The sequence below is a fragment of the Zalophus californianus genome, chromosome 8 (assembly GCF_009762305.2).
Source record: "Zalophus californianus isolate mZalCal1 chromosome 8, mZalCal1.pri.v2, whole genome shotgun sequence".
Taxonomy (NCBI): Eukaryota; Metazoa; Chordata; class Mammalia; order Carnivora; family Otariidae; genus Zalophus; species Zalophus californianus.
The window spans coordinates 72,787,911-72,809,411 of record NC_045602.1 but is presented as its reverse complement, the minus strand read 5'-3'; the positions used below and the strand labels follow the sequence as shown (position 1 = coordinate 72,809,411).

The 21,501-nt window shown below is 50.8% G+C and overlaps 2 protein-coding genes across 2 annotated transcripts in view; one reads left to right on the top strand and one right to left on the bottom strand.

Moving 5' to 3' along the window:
- The window catches only part of KCNK12 (potassium two pore domain channel subfamily K member 12), a 53,770-nt gene extending 41,915 nt beyond the window's left edge, over positions 1-11,855 (bottom strand). Inside the window, exons 1-2 of the mRNA XM_027620442.2 lie at positions 11,718-11,855; positions 9,909-11,342 (exon numbers count right to left, since the gene is read on the bottom strand). Of these exons, the coding sequence (XP_027476243.1) occupies positions 9,909-10,299 (391 nt within the window). The 5' untranslated portion in view covers positions 10,300-11,342; positions 11,718-11,855. The remainder of the gene's footprint in view (positions 1-9,908; positions 11,343-11,717) is intronic.
- A 7,962-nt stretch (positions 11,856-19,817) lies between these two features.
- On the top strand, positions 19,818-20,992 carry LOC113938712 (uracil-DNA glycosylase-like). Its single transcript, XM_027624244.2, has 2 exons — positions 19,818-20,620; positions 20,890-20,992. Exons 1-2 carry the CDS (start codon positions 19,818-19,820, stop codon positions 20,990-20,992), a joined length of 906 nt encoding a protein of 301 aa, XP_027480045.1.
- Positions 20,993-21,501: the final 509 nt, after the last annotated feature.

Genomic DNA, 21,501 nt, shown 5'->3' with positions numbered 1-21,501 from the left:
AGGGCGGTAAGGGGGACTTCATAGAAGGTCTCGCGCTAGGGGCCCCCTTTGAGCTGGGCCTTAAGGACCAAGTTCACTGGGTAGAAGAAGATGGAGAGAAAGAGAAGAGCATTTCGGGTGGAAAGAACAGCACAAGCCATGGCCTGGAGGCTTGAAGTGCCTGTAGTTTGGGGGTGAGGGTGAGTGGGAAGGGTTGGGGTGGAGTGGGGTAGGGGAGGGACGGCAAGAGGTTAAGAGTGGCTAGAGACGGGGCGAGGGGTGGGTACATTGATAGGTGCCTGGTTTCATGCGCTCCCCTAACATCTGGGCAGGGTTGCCTCCAGGACATGACCTTGAGCAGAGTCTTCCATAAAGCAACTGGCCCTCGGGAGCTGAGCTGGCCGAGTCCCCAGACTTTGCTGGCTGGTGTGCGGACCTTCTGGTTATTTGGTTTTGTGTTCCCACCTCTCCGTGTCCACTGCTGCTAGCTCCCGTGCAAGGCTGAGGGCCCTCAGGGCCTGGGGTCCCCTCTCTGGGCAGGAGCTTGGCACAGAGTTCCACACAGGCTCCCAGAGTTCTGGTGAGCTCTGCACAAAGCACTGTGCTTGTCTCCCTTCTCTCATCTGCCTGGCAGCCCCCCTCACAGAGAGGAGTAGGCTGTAAAGGATGGAAAGCCGGGAGCTCTTGGTTCAGTGTAGCCACTGGGGCTGCAAGAAGCACAGCATAGCCAAATCTGAGTCCCTAAATTCTGCTTGAACCCTTGCTGATACCTCCTCATGTTCTCCTCCTCCACCCCCACCACCCAGTAGACCTCAGAGTGGGCTCTGATCCTTCCCGATCTGTGGTAATGCGGGGCTCAGGGGCAGAGAGGATGCTAGGTGGTCAGGAGTCCTGAATCCTCTCTGCTGCCAATGACTCACTTGCTGTGTGACCCCAGGCAAGTCACTTGACCTCTCTGAGCCTATTTCTTTGTGAAATGAGGTAATAGCATCCTCTTTGGTGTCCTGAGTAGACATGGGTGAGAGCACAGTAAACCGGCAAGCATGGCACGTGTATGAGGGGGAGACCATCAGTGAGAGTAATGAGGCTTCAGCTATCCCTCTTGCTCCCCACAACAAAGGCCTGGGCTGCTGGCAGGGTACAGTCTGGAGCCGGGGCTGGGCGGCGGGGGTGCTGGCAGGCTTTCTCTGCCGGTCAGAGGAGCGGAGGTAGCCCCCTGGGGAAAGAGTGTAGGTGTGTCAGGGCCTGAAGACCTGGAGTGCCATCCTGGCTCCCACCCACAACGGGGCTGTTTGCTGCAGTGCTGTCCTCCAAAGGCCCCCACCCGCAGTCCCAGCACCAGGTCCACCTCAGGGAAGTATGGGCCGGTCCCGACTTCAGCTGGCGCCGGTCTCTGCCCGTCTCAGCTCCGCGCCCTCTCCCTAGGCCCCGGGCACTGCCAGGAGGCCCCGGCGCACTGGGAGACGACGAGGGTGGGCAGGGGGTTGGCTTGCCAGGGCTCTGTTCTGGGAGTGGGGAACAGAGAAGTGCCAGGGGACACTAGTCTAACCCACCACTCAATCATTCATTCGGTTATTCACTACGTATGTTCTTTAAAAAGATTAAAGAGCACACAGACATGAAGGATTATTAAGACAGTCTAGTTGAGGAACCAAAGAAAATGCATTTTAAAGAGCACCCTCTGGGGCCAGTTATGTAACCGTGCAGGTCAGCAACACGCCCCAGAGACAGTAGCCAGTGAGAGGGCAGCAAATGCCACATTGCAGGGGTGGCTGAGGCCCAGAGGGCTGTGCACAGGGTGGTGTATGCGGCTGAGCTGCGGGGGGGGGAGGGGGGTGAGTAGTGCCTCAGTTTCCCTCCTGTGCAGTGAGGCAACGCAGGGCTCGCCAGTGGGGCCAGCCCAGCTCTGGGCAGCTGATGCTTCCTGAGGGCTGACCAGGCATGCAGTGCACACAGCCTAGCTCGTTCGGTCCTCACAGTAACGCCCCGTGGGGCAGGAACCCTCATTATCCTCACTTCCCAGAGGAGACCCAGGTGTGGAGAGGTACGTCCCCTTGCCAGGAGCACCGGGCTTGTAAGTGGCAGAACCAGGCCTGGGACTCAAGCAGGTGGGCACGGCTAGTGTGTTCGGTCTCTACTACACTGCACTGGGACCATGGGAGCAAATCGCCTTCCGGGACATGAGGACGTCAGAGCTGGAAGGGAGCCCTGGGACTCTGGGTACTCGTTCCTTTTAGGAATGGAGAAACCGAGGTGCCGCGTGGTGATGTGTCCTGCCCAAAGGCACACAGCTCATGAGTGGCAGAGCGGGGGTCTCAGCTGTGGGTCCACTGATCCGCCACTGCTTCTCTACACCTGGCTAGTACAGGTGCGGCCTGGGGACCAATGATAGGGGTATTCCTGGGAGCTCGTTAGGAATGCAGAGTCTCGGGTTCCCCCAGACTTACGGGGCAGAAACCTGTATTTTGACAAGAGCTCAGTGATTCACATGCACTTTCTAGCTGGAGAAGCAGTGCTCTGTGCTGCTCTACCTTCCTGGTCTGCAGTGTCTGTTACCGTGAGTTCCACGACATTGTATCCAGATACAATAAAGCCTGAAATCAGGCAATTCTGGAAGCTCCATCCCAGGCTCACGTGGGGGTGAGTCCTCTGGGATCTGGGAGAGGCAGACAGAGCAGGTCCCCCAGAGCTTGGTCCTTCTTGGGCTCAGGCACACCAGTCACCACTGACCTGCTGCTCAGCTGGGAGCTTAGTCCTGAGTTGGGGGTTGCCAAGCCCAGGGAAGAGGGTAGCACTGAGACCGGGTCCAGAGCATCCTCCAGCATCGCCGCTGATGGCTAGGGGAGGAGGCCTAGACTCCTGTGAGGGAAACCTAGGCCCAGGGGCTGCCCTGGGAATGGCAGGTTCAGGACAGAAGTTCCTGGCAGCAGGGGTGGTAGCCACGAGCTTGGGCGGGGCCGAGGGCCAAGGAGCTCTGGTTCTTTCTCTGCTCTCTCCCAGCACCTCCATGTGCACTGTGAAAGGCTCTTCTCAGTCCCATGGAAAGGCCTATGTCCTCACAGCCTGGAGACCCTCCGCCTCCCCACTCTTACCTGCACAGAAATCTTGCCACTGCCCCTGAGTGAAGTCAGAGGTTGAGATGACCCAGCGTGCCCACCGCAGCCCCACACTCATCCTGGTTTGCTGGCTGGCAGCCCCTGTCCTCCACCCTGGGTCCTGGGGAAGTCAGCGGATCTGGGCAGAAGACTGGGGAAGACCCCGGGCTGGGAGTGACCACAGGAACACAGTGGCCTTTTGCTCTGTCTCCCAGCTCCTCTGAATCTGAGGCAGCTACACAAGGGCAAGGAGTGTCCCACTGTAGCTAGCAGGGCTGGGGGCACCGAATCCACCTTCCTGCACAGTCCACCTTCAGATGGGGCAGGAGAGGACACCTCCAAGGCCCCCAGCTTATTTGCTGCTCCTCTGATGCCCTAGTCTCCTCTCTACATGCTCTTCCCCTTTCTCCTCGATGTACAGCTTAATGTTCCTCTGACTTGCTGTGTAACCTTGGGCAGCCTCCCCCCCTCTCTGAACCTTATGTGAAATGAGGAACAAGGCTAAATTATCCCTCTTCAGGTGGGTCTTGGAGGAGCTCTAGGGCTCCTTGGAGCAGCCTCTGGGGAGAGCATAGCATCCAAGGGTAGACCTGATGGGCAGGCCTCCAACCCTTACCTCTAATCAGAGCAGCTTTGCTACACTCCGATTTCTATAATGGGATGTTTGTTGGCTTGCTTTCTTTTTCTTTTCTTTTCTTTTTTCTTTTCTTCCTTCCTTCCTTCCTTGCTTGCTTGCTTGCTTCCTTCCTTCCTTCCTTCCTTTCTTTCTCTCTCTCTCTCTTTCTCTCTTTCTTTTCTTTTCTTTTCTTTTCTTTGCCAAATGGTCTACATGCTTGGGAGAAGTTCTGGAGGACTTTTATAGTACTGTCCAGCTGGAATCCCCTAGGGGTAGATTTTTGCTCCATGTGGCACAATTCTGGGCCATTCCAGGCTGGGGCCCAGTCAGGGCTAAGGGGAAGGATGCTCTCCCTCAGCTGGCTTGGCCCAGGAGTGCAGAAGACAGGAGGGGAGAGGGTCCAGGTACTATACCTCTCTCTCAGTCTTTGATGGTCCGACAGCTACTCCCTTCTGTTCCTCTTTCCTGCTCTCCTTCACTCACCCAAAACTTCCCAAAGGAAGCAGCTCTCATTAAGTCAGTGGAGGCTGACAATGTTGAAGCCACAGCCTTGTTCAAGGGGTGGCTCAGCCCCTGGGACTGAATGCAGTCCCGGCAAAAACCAAGTGGCCTGTTTTCCATGGAATAATAAGCTGGATAACTGTCCAGTCTCCGCTAGGCCATGTAGAGGTGTTGGCTCAGCTTGGGGGAGACCAGACAGTCCCTCACTCTGAAGGGGCTGGCCACCGAAGCCAGGAAGACAGCAGTATCCACTGACTCAGCAATTTCACCCCTGGGAATTCAACCCAAGGAGATATTACAGAAAGAAAAGGCCATCTGCATAAAGATGATCACTGTGGCATTACTCAAAATAGCCCTAAACAGGGAACTACCCAGCTTCCCAGCAATAGGGGTAGTAAATTATAGAACATCAACCAGATGGAATATTATGCACCCACTAAACTTAGCATGTGAAGGCTATGTGGAAACATGGAAACAACCCTGATGATAAAATGTTAGCGAAAGGGAAGCGGCTCCGCACACATCAGTACTCTTTCTTTTCCCTAGCAAAGGTGTGACAGAGAATGGCAGCTGTATTATGAGTGACTCGCTGTGTCATTCACTGAAGAAATAACGATTGAGTGTCTCCCATGTGCTGGGGCCGGGGCTGGGTGCAGCTGAGAACACCTTTTCTGCTCTCCATCTAGCGCCTCCCGTCTAGTCCTAAAGCTCTTCCCTAAATGGCCTTCAAAATTGTCACAGCGTCATCTTTCAATAAGAAGTGGTTGATGAGGGAAATAAGGGAGGAGAGGTGCTCCTCTCCTTCCTGGGAATGTTCGTTGGCTCCCAGGATCAGAGCCACCTCCGGCGGGAGTACATACATGTCAGAAGAAAACCAAATGTCAATGTGGTAGTGACATTTCGGTCTTATAATGTCTTAGTTTCCTTTGAAGCAAAAACAGTTTTAAAAATCCATGTTAAAAAGGAGGAAAAAAGTTAGGACTTGTTACTAATCTCGCGGCTGAATAATTAAGTGTGCCTTATTCTGAAAGTAGCAGGCGAAATTATGCAGTGCCAAAAGTGACAACTCTCATACCTACACCATCCCGTCTCTAGCAGCATGGTTTTAACTTTATAGCTAAACTACGCTGCCAGAAAACCTAATAAAAGGAAGCAAAAATATTTCTGTTTATACCAAGCTGCCATTTGAGAAAGACTTTTAAATATGTTCTTTCCCATGTGTAAATCTGACAGCAGTTGCATAATTAAAACCCCAGTGGAGAGTTTCCTTTTAATCTTTTAAAAGTAAACCGGTAAAACGTCCTTTAGGATGTGAAATGATGGATTAATACTTGGCTATCTTTGAGCCTCCGAGAATATTGTTTAGTGCTGAAAGAACACAAGCCACCATCTTTATCTGTAGGAGTTCATGTAATCACAGGAGATGCAGATAATGATGTGCCAAAGGGCACACGTGCACCTATGATGAGTTCTGCTCATCTTGGATTTTGTTAAATGGAGGACCGAATAAACAAATGCAATCACATGAAAACAAACTTGATTTCAACCCCTTAGGAATATGTCACGTAGCATAGATTAAAGAAATAATAATTACCCAGGATTTCAGTTTAATATGAATGATTTAGGCCACAAAGTGGTTTTTTATTTTACTTGAGCTGTTCAGGTTGACTTTCTAAACAACCTCAACTACTGCTGAACAATCACTGGCAAATTTTTCCTGGATCTGTACCATGTGGACACACATGTGTCTCTACAGTTGCAAACTGCCTAGCTCTGGGGTTGGGGCTCTGTTCAAGCCAAATGTCCAGACAAAGATTTCATCTTATCATGATGTTCCATCTAACCCTGAATACACATAGCCACACCTGAACTTTTCTTCTATGTCTCCTGTAGCTGAAGGCCCATTCCTGCCCCTTCTTCCCCTTCCCTTCCCTGCATGTACACGTACACACGTACACACACACGTACACACACACGTACACACACACACACACACACACACACTGGGGCAAAAGAAGGCAAAAAGCAAGTGGTTTCTGTCTTTGTACCATTCTGATAAACATCAGAATGTCTCCTACTTGCTAGCACCTCTGTCTCTGACTTTCTTGGTATTGGCTCTTGCCTTCTCAGCTTAGACCTGCCAGATGCTTCTAGTCTGTCTGACCTCTAAGATATGTTTGATCCTTCACGTTTTCTCAGGACTCAATCAGTTGTTGGCCTGACCAACAGACCAGTCCTCCTGCCCAGCCCTGCCCTGCTGTCAGACCCACACCCACCCACACCCATTATTAAATACTCCAGTCTCAAACAAGGATGTGCCCACTAATTATATGCATGAAATTGGTAGACCAAACACTGCATAACGTGGATTCTGGACCCAGCTGAACATATAATCAACCGTGACCTGAGACAAGTCCCTTAACGCTCTGCACCACATGGGATTGGACTAAAGGTCTCCTCCTTGTTCTAGTCATCTTTAGTGCAAATAGCCATGATATGCTGCCCATAAACACTGTGATCCATCTGTTGCTGGAATATGCTTTAACCTGTGTCTTGTAGGATAAGCTTTAACTTTTCAAAATGTAGCACCAGGCCTGACATACACAATTCATCATATTTATAGAAAAAATAAAAGAAGGGGTTTTTTTTTAATACTAAAATCTAGATGCATCATTTAGCAGGGTCCACACAACACAAAAAAGGAATATCCACACTACAGCACGGACCATAGTCACCATGATCTTACACTGATCAGATAAAACTGAGTGCATGTGAATTTCCCTCCCCACTGGATGAGGTGACAGGCAGAGAATCCTGACTGCCCATTTTGGACTGAGCTTTGGCTCCCTGAGCCACTAAATGCATAAAAGCACCAATACTAATAATTGTCTCTGAAGACTCAGGGCATTTAAGGGAAAGAAACCATATAAGCAGAAGAGAAACTGACGTATATAGGTCTTTAGTTAAATCTCATTGAAGTACATTTTGCAAGAGAAGGCTGATATGACAACCATGGTACTTTGGGATTCAGCAGAACTTATCTGATGGACAGAGTGACTGATTTGAACCACTGGCCCAGACCACTAGAGCAGGTGGGTAACTGACAGCGATCCTGCTACTCGCATGGCTGTCCTGACATCCCCGCAAAGGTCTGTTTCGATGCTAAGCTGTCCACAGGCTGGTTCTGGTCTCTGAGTGCAGCTCCCCTGAGAGATACATGTCTCCCTGCAGCAGATTTTGGAAACAATGTGCTGGGTCATTCGTAACACAGCCACATGCTTGAGTGTAGCCCTCCTACACTGCTTGCCTACATCTGAAAACACAAATCAAGAAAGAGAACATAGCTCCTTTCTGCTTGACTAAAGAACAGCCTATTCTGCCAGTAGATTAAAGGCTGGGGCTTGGAAAAATTTGCCAACACACAGACTTGATTTTGTGCAAAGACAGAGAAGCTTTAGGAGCTGTGGCTGGGCAGTGAATGAAGAAATTGATGGGAGCTCCGTCAGAGAGGTGCCAAGACCACATGTCATTGGCATGGGGCCCCCTTTGGGTGGACTCACTGCCTATAGGGGAAGAGGATGCTGCTAACACCTTTCCCTTTAGCCTGTGAGTTCCATTAGGAAGCTAAAGCCAGAGTGTGTAAGTGGGAGAGAAATGCTGTCACCACCCAAAATGTGCACAGGTATGCCTCTAGGTGGAAGAAAGCAAAAGGGTATGTTTACAAGAGGAAGAGCACAAATCTGTAATGAGCGATGAAGGCATGATGTCATCCTCTAGGACTAAGCATCCTTAGTACTTTTAAAGCACTTTAAAAAAACTCTAGTTGCTATAGCAACTTGATGCAGCTCTTAAAAGGGGATTTTTTTTTTGAGGGGGTCATTTTATATCTTCAATCACCATAACAACATGATATAGCTTTTAAAGGGTATTTTTATCCAATTTGTGTGTGCTTTGGGCTTGGGCCATATTTGCCTTTTCTACTTAAAATAATCAGATCAAGCATGACACATGAAAAATCATTGAAGGAAAGGAAGCCCTTTCGTAGACTGTACATATACACTCAGAGAGACATCTCTAGCTGCTCATATTCTGCACATGGATGAAGGCTTTCTGTCTCCCAGCAGCCATCTGCGATGGCTTACACTGGCCAGTTAGTCTGTGCCTGTCTCTGAGCTGGCATAGCAAACTAGCCCAGAGCCTACCCATGGAAGGTGTGTCCATGCAATCCCTCACTGCTCAGCCCAGTGAATCCAGCCCCCTCCTCCAAAACTACCACCAGGAGATAGTGCCTTGGGGTGACTAGTGATATGGCCAGCCGAATGCCTTCTCCCACCCTGGGACTCAAAGCAGGAGCAGATGGGACACACAAAATCTCACCAAAGTGGAAATCCTGTATTTATTCTGCACTCTCTAGTAGCTGGGGAGGAGGTCTGTTCACATGACACCCAGGGTCCAGGGAAAGGGGGGATGGGGAAAGTGGGTGTCAGGAGAAGAAGTAAGACAAGGAAGGGGCAGAGTGGGGAGCAGCAAGGGACTCCAGCTTCTCTACAGGAGAGGTTCAGAGGAGGGGTAAAAGTGGGAGAAGTGGGGGGCTTATTAAAGGAGTATTTAAACAGCATGTTGTGTATGGTTGCGAAACCGTGAGCTGTTTATCCCCCCAAAAAAAGGAAAAGGGGGGGCGCCTGGGTGGCTCAGTTGGTTAAGCGACTGCCTTCGGCTCAGGTCATGATCCTGGAGTCCCGGGATGGAGTCCCACATCGAGCTCCCTGCTCGGCAGGGAGTCTGCTTCTCCCTCTGACCCTCTTCCCTCTCGTGCTGTCTATCTCTCATTCTCTCTCTCTCTCAAATAAATAAATAAAATCTTTAAAAAAAAATAAGGAAAAGGGATAATAAGTATAGAGAAGCCACCCCTCCCCCACCCCACCCAGCTACCCCTTGGTGCCACTAATGGTTGGAAAAGACGGCAAGGTAACAGGAGAGGTCAAGAAATTGGAGAAGTTGGGAGGGGGTGGAGGGAGAAGGGTGAGAAGTGGGGGAAGCAGAATAAGAGCGCCGAAGTCCGGGCCTCCAAGTCTAACGGGCTTTTCTTTGGAGGAGGTGCGGTATGGACCGGAGGAGAAGCGGGTGGGAAGGAGATCAAGGAAAGTGGTCGCCCTCCCCAGGGTAAAGGGCTAGAGGATACTGGAGGAAAACGCGTGGCGAAAGAAAGAAAGAAGAGAGAAAAACGCTATGAGGGGAGGTAAAGGGGGCTTCCCAAATCATGTGGATGAGGAAACAGACCCAGGGGGCGCGAGAAATGCAAGGAAACAGCAGGCCCTGGACGCTCGTTCTCACGAGTCCTCTTAGAGGCGAAAACTGAGGCGCACAGAGGTTAAGTCATGGAAGCTGGCAAGCGCTGGAGCGCGCGGGCGGCCGCCGGTCAGCCCAGAGCCTGGGTGAGTGTTCTCCCCGTTCGGCCGCACTGCCTGGCAAGTCACCGCTGGGTGAGCGCCAGAGATGGGCCTCTCAGGCCACTTTCCGCGCCAACAGCCGGTTAAGAAAGAGAAGGGTTAGGAGGAGGGGGACGGGCAGAGAGGTGAGGGCAAGAGGAAAGTAGGCGGTGGGGTGTTAGAAGGTAAGAGGGGAGCCAAGGGACGCGGACCCAGCCTTTTAGCGGTGGAAAGGGCAGCAGGTGAAAGGCACGGAGAGGAAAGACGCGCGCGGGGCGCGCCGCTCACCTATGGTCGATACCACGGTGCCCACGAAGTAGAAGGCGCCGGGGAAGTCCCAGCGCGGGCGCAGCGCGTCTGCTCGGACGCCGGCGGCCAGCGCGGCCTCGTAGTGCCGGAGGAAGGCGCGCAGCTCCGGCTCGGCCACGCCGTGCGCTGCGCTGAAGTTGCGCAGCGTGGCGCCCCAGCGCGCCCGCGCCTCTGCCTCGCCGGGGCTCTCCAGCGCAGAGAAGACTGTGGCGCCCGCCACCAGGTAGAGGCCGATGAGCGCCGCCAGCAGCACGAAGCGACCCGTGTCCTCGTTGAGGTGCGAGCGGCGGCAGCAGCAGCAGCAGCAGGAGGGGCGCGGCAGGCGGCGGCGGCAGCGGCGGGGCGGGGGCCGGGGGCTGCGGGAGGACATGGTCCGGAGCTCAGCCCCGGGGCCGGCGCGGCGCTCGGGGCCCGGGCCGCGACATCCCCCCCGCGGGAGCAGAAGCGTGAGGATGATGGCCAGGGGTCGGGGGCCGCCGCGGAGCCCCTTGCCGCCTCCCCCAGAGCCCGGACGGCGGGGCGCCTCGCCCCCGCCTCCTCGGCACTCAGGCCGCACACGGGTCCCGCGGCCCTTCGGGCGCCCGGGCTGGGACGCTCCTCTCCGCGCCCCGACGCCTCGCTGGCTTCCGCGGCTCCTCACCCGCCACCCTCGGGCGCAGGGGTCTGAAGCTAGGCCCCTGCCGCCCTGTGGCCGGCGTCCGCGGGGCCCCGGGCCTCATACTCCTCTCCAGACAGGCCGCGGGCTGCGGGCGGGGCGGGGTGGGGAACCCGGGAGCCTAAGACTGGGACGCCGCAGCAGGGCACGAAGAAAGCCCCCGGGGGCGTCCCATGGGGCGTTCCCCTCTCGGCGGCTCCCAGGCGCAGCCTGTGCGGGCAGTCCGCTCCCACCCCCGGGGCCTGAGCTGGCGGCGTCGGCTTCGAAGCCTCAGAACAGAGCCGAGTCCCGGGAAGCGCTCCCTTTCCAGCTCCAGGCGTAGAGCCGCCCGGCTCGGAGAGGCGGAGTCACCGGCGCCCGGGGCGGGGTGTTGGGGGGGAGATAAGGCTGGAAGGAAAGGGGTGGGGAGTTGGGCTGCTGCGACGCCTCCCGGTCGTTCTGGCGGCACTAAATACGGGGCACCGAAGCAGGTGTCAGGACTGCGGTGCTGGCTGCCCCCCTGACGGGGAACCCTGTCCGGCCCCTCCCTGAGCTTCGGCTTCGGAATCCCTTTCTTATCTCCAAGCTGCCGCCAAACTTTGCTCAACTTGACAGTGCCCTGCGGTCTTCGGGGTTGGGGGCCACACGACGCGAATCTTCCAACACCCTGCTCTCGGGCTGCAGTCCGAAGTTTAAGTTCCCTCTTGCTCGCTTCTTCTTCTTGGATCCTTCCGCAGTGCTAGGTCTCTGAGGGTTCCTTTGGGGAAATGATCCCGCGCCTGGGAAGGAATGGGGGTGGGGTCACTCGGCTCCGGGCGACCTGGGAATGAGGGCGTCTCCTCCCCTCCCGACCGAGCGGGCGGCCGGCGTCAGCACCGCGGACAGCGCGTCGGTGCCGCAGCTCGGGGGCGGGCGGCGCTAGGGCTGCGGGGGCCTGCAGCGCGGGGCGAGGCCCATCACCCTGATGCGCGGTGCTCCCCAAACCCTGTTTCCCTTTCTCCTTTTCCTATCACCCCCCTCCCCCAGTCGGCGGCAGGTACAGTTGCTGAGCAGCGTGCTGACAGGGCGAGGACGCTGCGGAACAGAGACAGGGGAGGAGTCAAGTGCTAGTAGGGGATTGAGGTGCCACCGGAGGAGGAGGCGTCCAGACCCACCCTGCTGCTGGGTCTTCTTTCGCCGCCCCAGCTCCCTGACTTCTCCAGCCCGCGGTGGGGAAGCCTGGATAGGAACCTGGCTGTGGCAGGGTGGGTAGAAGAGGTGCAGGGGAAGCTCCCTAGCAGGCTCGCTCCCCCGATGCCGGCGTGGGGCGCGGAGGAAAGGGTGTGCTTTTGAGAGCGGCGGGGGCGGGAAGTCGTCGTCCCCTAGTCCCGCCGCGACCGGGAAACAGCGGGTGCTCGGCGCTACCGCGGGATCTTCTCCGCGGAACACAGTCCCGGCTTCACCTGGGTCACAAAGTTCTGTGGCGAGTGAGGAACACCCTCGGTACGGAGGGACGGAAAAACATCCTCTTCGGGAAGCCAGCCCCTTCTCTGTCTGCCACCTTCCCATGATGATGATGAGACTACGCAGATAACAGAAAACAAAAACAATAATGGTGACTGTGTTTAGACACGCTAGGTGGGTGAACTGTGGCAAAATGTAGAGCTATCTCCCCACCCATTTCCCAGCCTGTCTGGCCTCCACACCAGAACACAGTCAAGCTAAGGTCAACCCAAAGTGGCAGCAGCATCGTCAGTCCCCTTAAGGGTCGGGGTGCTCAAAGTGGTTCCTGAAAGAGCCTCCGCTACTCACTGAGCATTTCCCAGCTTAGAAACTAGGTACCTCTGAGCCCATGCCACCATATGGAGACTGGGATGGGGTAGGGTAGGGTGGGGTGGGGTGGGAGCAGGAGAGCTGTTAGAAAGCTAAAAGGCATCTGACTTGGGGCATTGGTTTTCTTAAACCAGGCACATTGGAGACTTGGATCTTCCTAGAAATGCTGTTGCAGTTTGTAGATAGAGCCAACTGCATTCCCCCATGCGTTAGGGTGGGACAGATGAGAAGAGACTCCACCACCATAGTCAGAACTAGGATTTCTGGCTGTGAGTGGCATGTGTCAAGTTTTGCAGTGATCTTCTTAGAAAGGGGCAGGGGAATCTTTGCATGAGGGGGAGAATATCTCATTCATCCTGGGAGCTTTATTTATTTATTTTTTAAGATTTTATTTATTTATTCATGAGAGACAGAGAGAGAGGGAGAGGGAGAAGCAGGCTCCCCTCTGAGCAGGGAGCCCCATGCGGGACCCGATCCCAGGACCCTGGGATCATGACCTGAGCTGAAGGCAGACGCTTAACCATCTGAGCCACCCAGGCGCCCTTTACTGGGAGCTTTAAACAAACACAAATTATTGCCATTGCACACTATTGCTATTATTTGCAAAATGCACTTCAATTATTCTCTTTCCAAGTCTTTGCCTCTCTTAGGCTTTATAAAAGTGCCGTTTCCCCAACTTCTTCTCTCTTCCCTGCGATACCCCCATCTCTACGAGTTCCTGCAGTCAGGGAGGACAGCCCAGCCATGGACCTTTGGAGCTGGATTCCACTTGACTGGTCAGCCCTGACAGAAACCCTGAGAAGTGTCATTCCAGGAGTTGGCACTGGAAGCCTCCAGATGCAGCTGAAGGGAATTGCCAGACCTCTCAGTGGCTTTCTTTGCCCAGACTCCCAGGGCAGGGACAGAGTGCTTTGCTGCAGTGTTCTGTGCCTCTGGACCACTTCCTTGCCCGGTTGGCAGAGGGCCTGCCTTGTCCTCCAGCTTGTTATTCTAGGTTGATTAGCAGCAATCCCCTGGCATCAATCTCAACTCTGAATGATCTAATCAATTTATATAATAGGAAAATGATGAGTTCCCTGCACATAGGCACGGGGTCCTTTGGGGGACCAGTCCCGCAATGAATGCCACTTTTGCCCACTGAATCAATATTTAAATCACTGATTTCCAGCTGGCTATCCTCAAAGCCTTTACCTTGGCCCTGAATTGCTGCAGGAGCCTCCTAGGGATGAAGCCTTGCTATCTCAGATGTCTCCCTTTTTAGCTCCATCCTGCTTGCATCTGCCAGTCATTGCTGTGATCATGCCATTTGATCTGATCATGTGACTAATGTCCCTAGATCACAGTCTTACCTGGCTCCCCCAAAACTATAAAAATTTAGTCTTTAAACCCTCGGGGCTGCCATTCAAAGCCCTTGCTGATGTGATTCCCAGCAAATCATTCCAGCTTCACCTTCTGCTATGTCCTGCTTATCCCCTGAGTACTCTGTGCTCAGCCAGTCATCAGGCCTTTGCTTGTGCTATGGCCCCTGCTGGAGTGCCATCTTCTTTCTCCTTCTCTCCAGCTCTTCAAATATACAGCTCAATTGAAGTTAAAACTTTTTTCCAGAAGACTTTTCCTTTGTAGGATATTTTGACCCAATCTCTTTGATGCCATCATTTCAATCCTAAGATCATTTGATTCCGCTTTGTCCTTGAGAACTTCAGATAAGACACCTGAGCAGGTGCAGGTCTTCCCTTTTTCTGTATCTCTCTGTCTTTTATAAAAGAAAACACGATGGCAAGAGCATTAACCAGGAAAATTAGGGAAGGTCAAATGCACCCAATTGGCAATTCTACCCCTACCCATATACCCAAGATTAATGGAAAGATATAGCCCCACAAAAGCTTGTCCATGAATGTTCATAGCAGCATTTACCAATAATAGCCAAAAAGTGGAAACAACCCATCAAGTTCATAAGTGTCCATCAACTTATGAATGATAAATACAATGGGATATATCCATACAATGACATATTCAACAATAAAAAAGAATGGAGTACTGACACATGCTACAACATGAATGAATCTTGAAATATCACACTAAGTGAAAGAAGCCAGCCACAAAAGATGACCTATTGTATGATTTCATCTATAAGAAATATCCAGAATAGGAAAATCCACAAAGATAGAAGTAATTTAGTGGTTGCTTTGGGCTGAGGAATTGAGGAGGAATAGGAGTGACCACTAATGGGTATGGAAGTTTCTTTGGAGGTGATAAAAATATTCCAAAATTGTGGCAATGATTACACAGTTCTGCAAATATACTAAAAAGCACCAAATTGTACATTTTAAATTAATGAATTGTATGATATATGAATTACATCTCAATAAATCTATTAAAAATACAACTAGTTGATCAATTGCTTTATTGAAAAAAAATAGAAGTAGAAAAGAATTGATCCCAGGGAAAATGATTTCTTTAAAATAGGAAAAATTGTGGAAAGTTTAGCTGCACTAGAGAGAAAATTGATTATGAAATTAACTTGAATAAAATAAGTTTGCTCCAGAAAGTACTTTCTCTTAAAAATTAATCTCCGTTGGTAAAATTCTCATGAAAAATTCTGCATTCCAAGTAACAAATTCAGAATTTCCTGGGTGCCTCCAAACCTCTTTGATCTTCCTGATCTCAGAACCCCTCTATTATTTATTATTCATTCGCAATTAGTTGTGTAACAAGATATAAATAAAGTCCGGGTCTGGAGAAGCTAATCATCTCGATCATGTGAAGGGTCACTTGAGTTGTATAATTGCAGAAACCCTTCTCCCCTCATTCTCCTGGAATTAGGAAAAAGGAAGACCTTTTATGTTTTATGTGATCTGGCAAAAATTTCCTGACACCATGTTTTACAGAGCTGGTGGCTGAGGAGGACCAAACCGATTCCACCCAGGACCTTCTGGGATGGAAAGGAAAGATGTCTGATTTGTCTTTCCTGAATTTGAGGTCAGAGAGGCTTGTTGAGGAAGGGTGCAGAGGGCAGTGGCTAACCACAGCCCAGGAGCTGGGAGAAAGGCCCTTTGAAATGAAATTATTCTGAGGATGAGGAGTCGGATTGGAAGCTAGGCTCAGACAAGTGTCTAAATGCTTTGGTAGCAGAGGATGTAACCGATGCCACATGTCCCATAGGCACATCTCCCTAGCACTCTGTGGGATCTGAAGACCAGAGCTGGTTGAGCCTGGGCTTGTGACCTGAGAGGAGAGTATCCTTGGTGCCCAAGGTGGCACCTCATGGTAAAGTGCGTCTGAGCAGTGATAGATAAGCAATGCTGCAGATAGTACAGAGGTGCTTACAATAACAGGGTCGATCATGCTCCTTTTCTTTCCAATTTGCATTTGGAGGAGGGGGTTCCTTTTGGACTGAACAAGCCTCTATTTTCTTACTGATCCTCTGTCTAGATTTTCTATCCATTATCAAATGTGGGTATTTAGAGGCCCCTGGGTGGCTCAGTCAGTTAAGAGTCTGCCTTCGGCTCAGGTCGTGATCTCAGGGTTCTCTGCTCAGCAGGGCGTCTGCTTCTCCTTCTCCCTCTGTGCCCCCCAACTCATGTTCTCTCTCTCTCTCTCTCAAATAAATAAATAAATAAATAAGTGGGTATTTAAGTCTTCAACTATTATCATTAAACTCATTTCTCCCTTCAAATCTGTCAGTGTTTGTTTCATATGTTTTGGGGCTCTGTTATTTGGTGCATATGTGTTTATAATTATTATAGCTTCTTAATAGATTTACCTTTTTTTCAATATACGATGTCCTCTTTTGGTCTAGTGTAACAATTTTTAATTTAAAGTCTATTTTGGGATGCCTGGGGGTCTCAGTCCATTAAGTATCTTCCTTTGGCTCAGGTCATTGATCCCAGGATCCTGGGACTAAGTCCCGCAAGGGGCTCCTTGCTCAGCAGGGAGCCTGCTTTTCCCTCAGCCTGCCGCTCCCCCTGCTTGTGCACTCACATGTACTCTCTCTCTCTGATAAATAAATACATAAAATCTTTAAAAAAATTAAAGTCTTTTTTGTCTGAAGAAGACATCCAAATGGCCAAAAGACACATGAAAAAATGCTCCACATCACTTGGCATTGGGGAAATACAAATCGAAACCACAATGAGATAACACCTCACACCAGTCAGAATGGCTAAAATTAACAAGTCAGATGTTGGCGAGGATGCAGAGAAAGGGGAACCCTCCTACACTGTTGGTGGGACTGCAAGCTGGTGCAGCCATTCTGGAAAACAGTATGGAGGTTCCTCAGATAGTTGAAAATAGAGCTACCCTACTACCTAGCAATTGCACTACTGGGTATTTACCCCAAAGATACAAATGTGATCTGAAGGGGCACCTGCACCCCAATGTTTATAGCACCAATGTCCACAATAGCCAAACTATGGAAAGAGCCCAACTGTCTAGCAATAGATGAATAGATAAAGAAGATGTGGTATATATATATATATATATATATATATATATATATATATACACACATACACACACAATAGAATATTATGCAGCCATCAAAAAATGAAATCTTGCCATTTGCAATGATGTGCATGGAACTAGAGGGCATTATGCTAAGCAAAATAAGTCAATCAGAGAAAGACAATTATCAGATGATCTCCCTGATATGTGGAATTAAAAGAAACAAAACAGAGGATCATGGGGGAAGAGAGGGAAAAATCAAACAAGACAAAAACCAGAGCTGGAGACGAACCATAAGAGACTCTTTTTTTTTTTTTTTTAAAGATTTATTTATTTATTTTATTTGACCGAGAGAGAGAGAGAGAGAGAGAGAGAGAAAGCACAAGTAGTCAGAGTGGCTGGCAGAGGGAGAGGGAGAGGATGAAGCAGACTCCCAGCTAAGCAGGGAGCCCGATACAGGACTTGATCGCAGGACACTGGGATCATGACCTGAGCCGAAGGCAGAGGCTTAACCACCTGGGCCACCCAGGCGCCCCAAGAGATTCTTAATCATAGGAAACAAACTGGGCGCCTGGGTGGCTCAGATGGTTAGGCTTCTGCCTTCGGCTCAGGTCATGATCCCAGGGTCCTGGGATCGAGTCCCGCATCGGGCTCCCTGCTAGGCGGGGAGCCTGCTTCTCCCTCTGCCTCTGCCTCTCTCTCTCTCTGACTCTCATGAATAAATAAATAAAACATTTAAAAAAATGTTTAAAGAAATCATAAGAAACAAACTGAGGGTTGCTGGAGGCAAGGGGGGTTGGAGGGATGGGGTAACTGGATAATGGACATTAAGGAGGGCACGTGATGTAATGAGCACTGGGTATTATATAAGACTGATGAGTCACAGGCCTGTACCTCTGAAACCAATAATACATTATATGTTAATTGAATTTAAATAAAAAATGTTTTTAAAAAAATAAAGTCTATTTTGTCTGGAGTATAGCCACTCCAACTCTCTTTTTGTTACTATTTACATAGAATGTCTTTTTCTACCCATTTACTTTCATTTTTTAAAAAAATTAAAAAATTTTTGAAAGAGAGTATACACAAGTGGGGGAAGGAGCAGAGGGAGAGGGAGATAAATCCTCAAGCAGACTCCCCACTGAGAGCAGAACCTGACGTGGGACTTAATCCCAGTACTCTGAGATCAGGACCTGAGCTGAAACCAAGGGTCAGATGCTTAATCTACTGAGCCACTCAGGCACCCCATCACCCATTTACTTTCAATCTATTTGTGTCTTTGGATCTTATGTGAGTCTCTTGTAGATAATATATAGTTGGTACATGAGATTCCTAATTGAACTTGTTAAGAATGCCTATGATTTGGGCGCCTGGGTGGCTCAGTCTTTAAGCGTCTGCCCTTGGTTCAGGTCATGGTCCCAGAGTCCTGGGATTGAGCCCTGCATCCAGCTTCCTAGTCGGTGGGAAGCCTGCTTCTCCCTCTCCCACTCCCCCTGCTTGTGTTCCTACTCTTGCTGTGTCTCTCTCTGTCAAAAAAAAAAAAAAGAATGCCTGTGATTGTTCAGCTGCTTCCTGGTATATTCCCAAATAATCAATGAATAGACATTTACTGAGAGCCTATCAAGTACAAAACAATGTGATGTAAGTGTCTGTGTGTATGTGCATGTGTGCGCACGTGTGCGCACGTGCTGGGCTCTGCTGTCCCTTCAAGAGCTTAAAGCCTGGCTCAGGAGTCAAGATGCACATATATGAAGCCAGTATGGACCATGACACAGCAGGTACAGGTAGGAGCTGACTGTTTGGTACTCATCATAGATGAGAGAAAGGAGCCTGTGGTGAGGACCACAGGAGTCAGAAGAAGCTTTGGGTAGCAGGCAGAATGGCGTCTGGTCCTGAAGGATGGGTAGAATTCAGATGGACTGGAAGAAAGGGAACATCCCAGTCAGGAGAGTGGATCTGAGTGCTACTGTGGAAGCAGGAAAGAGCATATTGTGTTTAAGGAACTGTGGCAAGCAGAGAGGAAAGTTCCTCTGTCTTTTACAGTCCATGACTCCATTGGCTGGCCTGTCATCCTTTTAATACCCCTTGAGTGCATGCAATAACTGGCCTGTGAAACCCAACGGGGAGTGTTTTCCTTCCAGGATGAGTGTCAGATATCGAATATAGGTGGATTCATGAAGCCAATTTTATGGCAAACTTTTAGTTTCCCCATAGACACACCACATTGAGGGGACTGTGGATCAAGTTGTATCTGCAGAGGAAAAGAGGGACAAATGAGGAATGTATTAGAGCCACAGGCTCTAGTGTTTAGACCTCCCCGGGCTCCAGTTTCCATATCTGTCTTTGCAAAGAGTGTACAGTCTTCTTCTTTTTTTAATTTATTTTAGAGAGAGAGAGAGCACAATCGAGGAGGGGCAGAGGGAGAAGGAGAGAGAAACTCACAAACAACCTTCAGGCTCAATGTGGAATGGATGAACGGCTCAGTCTCACCACCCTGAGATCATGACCTGAGCCTAAGTCCAGAGTTGGATGCTTAACTCAGTGAGCCACCCAGGCACCCCTGTACTGTCATCTTTATGTCAGCATGATGCTCAAGGATTAATGAAGCCACTGATGCCTGTCTGGTTATAAGGAGCTTGGAAAGGAAGCCCAGAATCCTAGAGTGAGGAGTTGCCATGAGGCCACTGGGGACCACTCCTTGCCACCTAATTCTCTTGTCCATCCAGAAATCTATGGGTTCCTTGTCTAAACATCTCTATGAGCCCTCTCTTCCAATGCCAAATCACTTCTTAATTTTTAAATGTCTATTTCAACTTTTATTTTAAAATCTGACCCAGATTTCTTGTCCTGTAGGTAAGACCATACGTGTACTGATTTGTCCCAAGTGGACTTTGACATAAGTTTTTAAAGACTGTATAAACAGGCCAAGTTTGGACCACCAGGGCTGGTGCGTACCACGGGTTCCCGGGCGGCTCGCCTCTGCTCTCCTGGGCTCTGGGATGATCCGCCAGAAGACGCTCTATTCCTTCTCCCTGAGCATGGCAGGGAAGCGTCGTCCCAGCAGTCTGGAGCCGGCCCACCCGCGGACCGGCCTGGCGGCGGTAGCTAGCCCTTCCAAGACCGTCCAGGCCAGGCAGGAGGACCCCAGCACACTGCCCTCCTCGCGGCTGAGCCCCGCCCTGTTGGTCCACATCCGGAGGAATAAGGTGGCCCTGCTCAGACTTGCCGCGCGCAACATGCCCGTGGGTTTCGGTGAGAGTTGGCAGACGAGGCTCAGCGCAGCATTTGGGAAACCGTATTTCATCAAGCTAATTGGATTTGTTGCTGAAGAAAGAAAACATTACACTGTTTATCCACCCCCACACCGAGTCTTCACGTGGATCCAAATGTGTGCCCTAAGACATGTGAAGGCTGTCATCCTGGGTCAGGATCCATTTCATGGACCCAACCAAGCCCATGCGCTCTGCTTTAGTGTTCGAAGACCCGTTCCACCGCCGCCCAGTCTGGAAAACATTTATAAAGAGCTGTCCACAGACATAGATGGTTTCATTCATCCTGGTCATTTATCCGGGTGGGCCAAGCAAGGTGTTCTCTTACTCAACGCTGTCCTCACAGTCCGGGCACATCAGGCTAATTCTCATAAGGAGAGAGGATGGGAGCAATTTACTGATGCGGTTGTGTCCCGGCTAAGTCAGAACTCTAGTGGCCTTGTCTTCTTGCTCTGGGGCTCTTATGCTCAGAAGGAAGGAAGTGCCATCAATAGGAAAAGCCACCACGTGCTCCAGGCTGCACAGCCATCCCGGCTGTCAGGGTACAGAGGGTTCTTGGGATGTAGGCATTCTCTAAGGCTGTCGGGTACAGAGGGTTCTTGGGATGTAGACATTCTCTAAGGCTGTCGGGGTGCAGAGGGTTCTTGGGATGTAGACATTCTCTAAGGCTTTCGGGGTGCAGAGGGTTCTTGGGATGTAGACATTCTCTAAGGCTGTCGGGGTGCAGAGGGTTCTTGGGATGTAGACATTCTCTAAGGCTGTCGGGGTACAGAGTGTTCTTGGGATGTAGACATTCTCTAAGGCTGTCGGGGTACAGAGGGTTCTTGGGATGTAGACATTTCTCTAAAACCAATGAGCTACAGCAGAAGTCTGGCAAGGAGCCCATCAACTGGAAGGATCTGTGACCCTGAGCAGAAGGGCTGTCTCTGGGCAGTTTTCTAGAAGCTGCTACTGAAGCATTTGCCAGGAGTGGCAGCTTGATCCAGACAGAACCAGCGAAGGCTCTACCCTGGGACCAAATGGCTGTCTTTGCAACATGGCTCTGGCCTAAAACTTGAGGTCACAGTATCTGGGAGAGAGTGGAGGTCAAATACACCTGAGACTTCTTCTGTCACCTTTATGGTAAAAGGGGACAGGGGACAGAAGCACCTCTTTGGTATAGCCAGCTGCTACTTGTTTTTTACCTGGCAGGTTAGACTTGAGGTTGTAAGGTGTCAGGTATGTTTATCTAGAAAGCCCCCCCCTTTGCCCCACCTGGCATTCCAGTTCTTGGCCAAGTACACTGCTCCCTCCATCCTTCCCCGAGCCCTCAGGCCCCTCCTTGAAGGAAACAGCAGGACAGTTTGCAAGTGCCCAGAAATTTAGGGATGAAAATTCCTGAGGACTGATCCTCTGTGTGAGCCTTCACAGACAG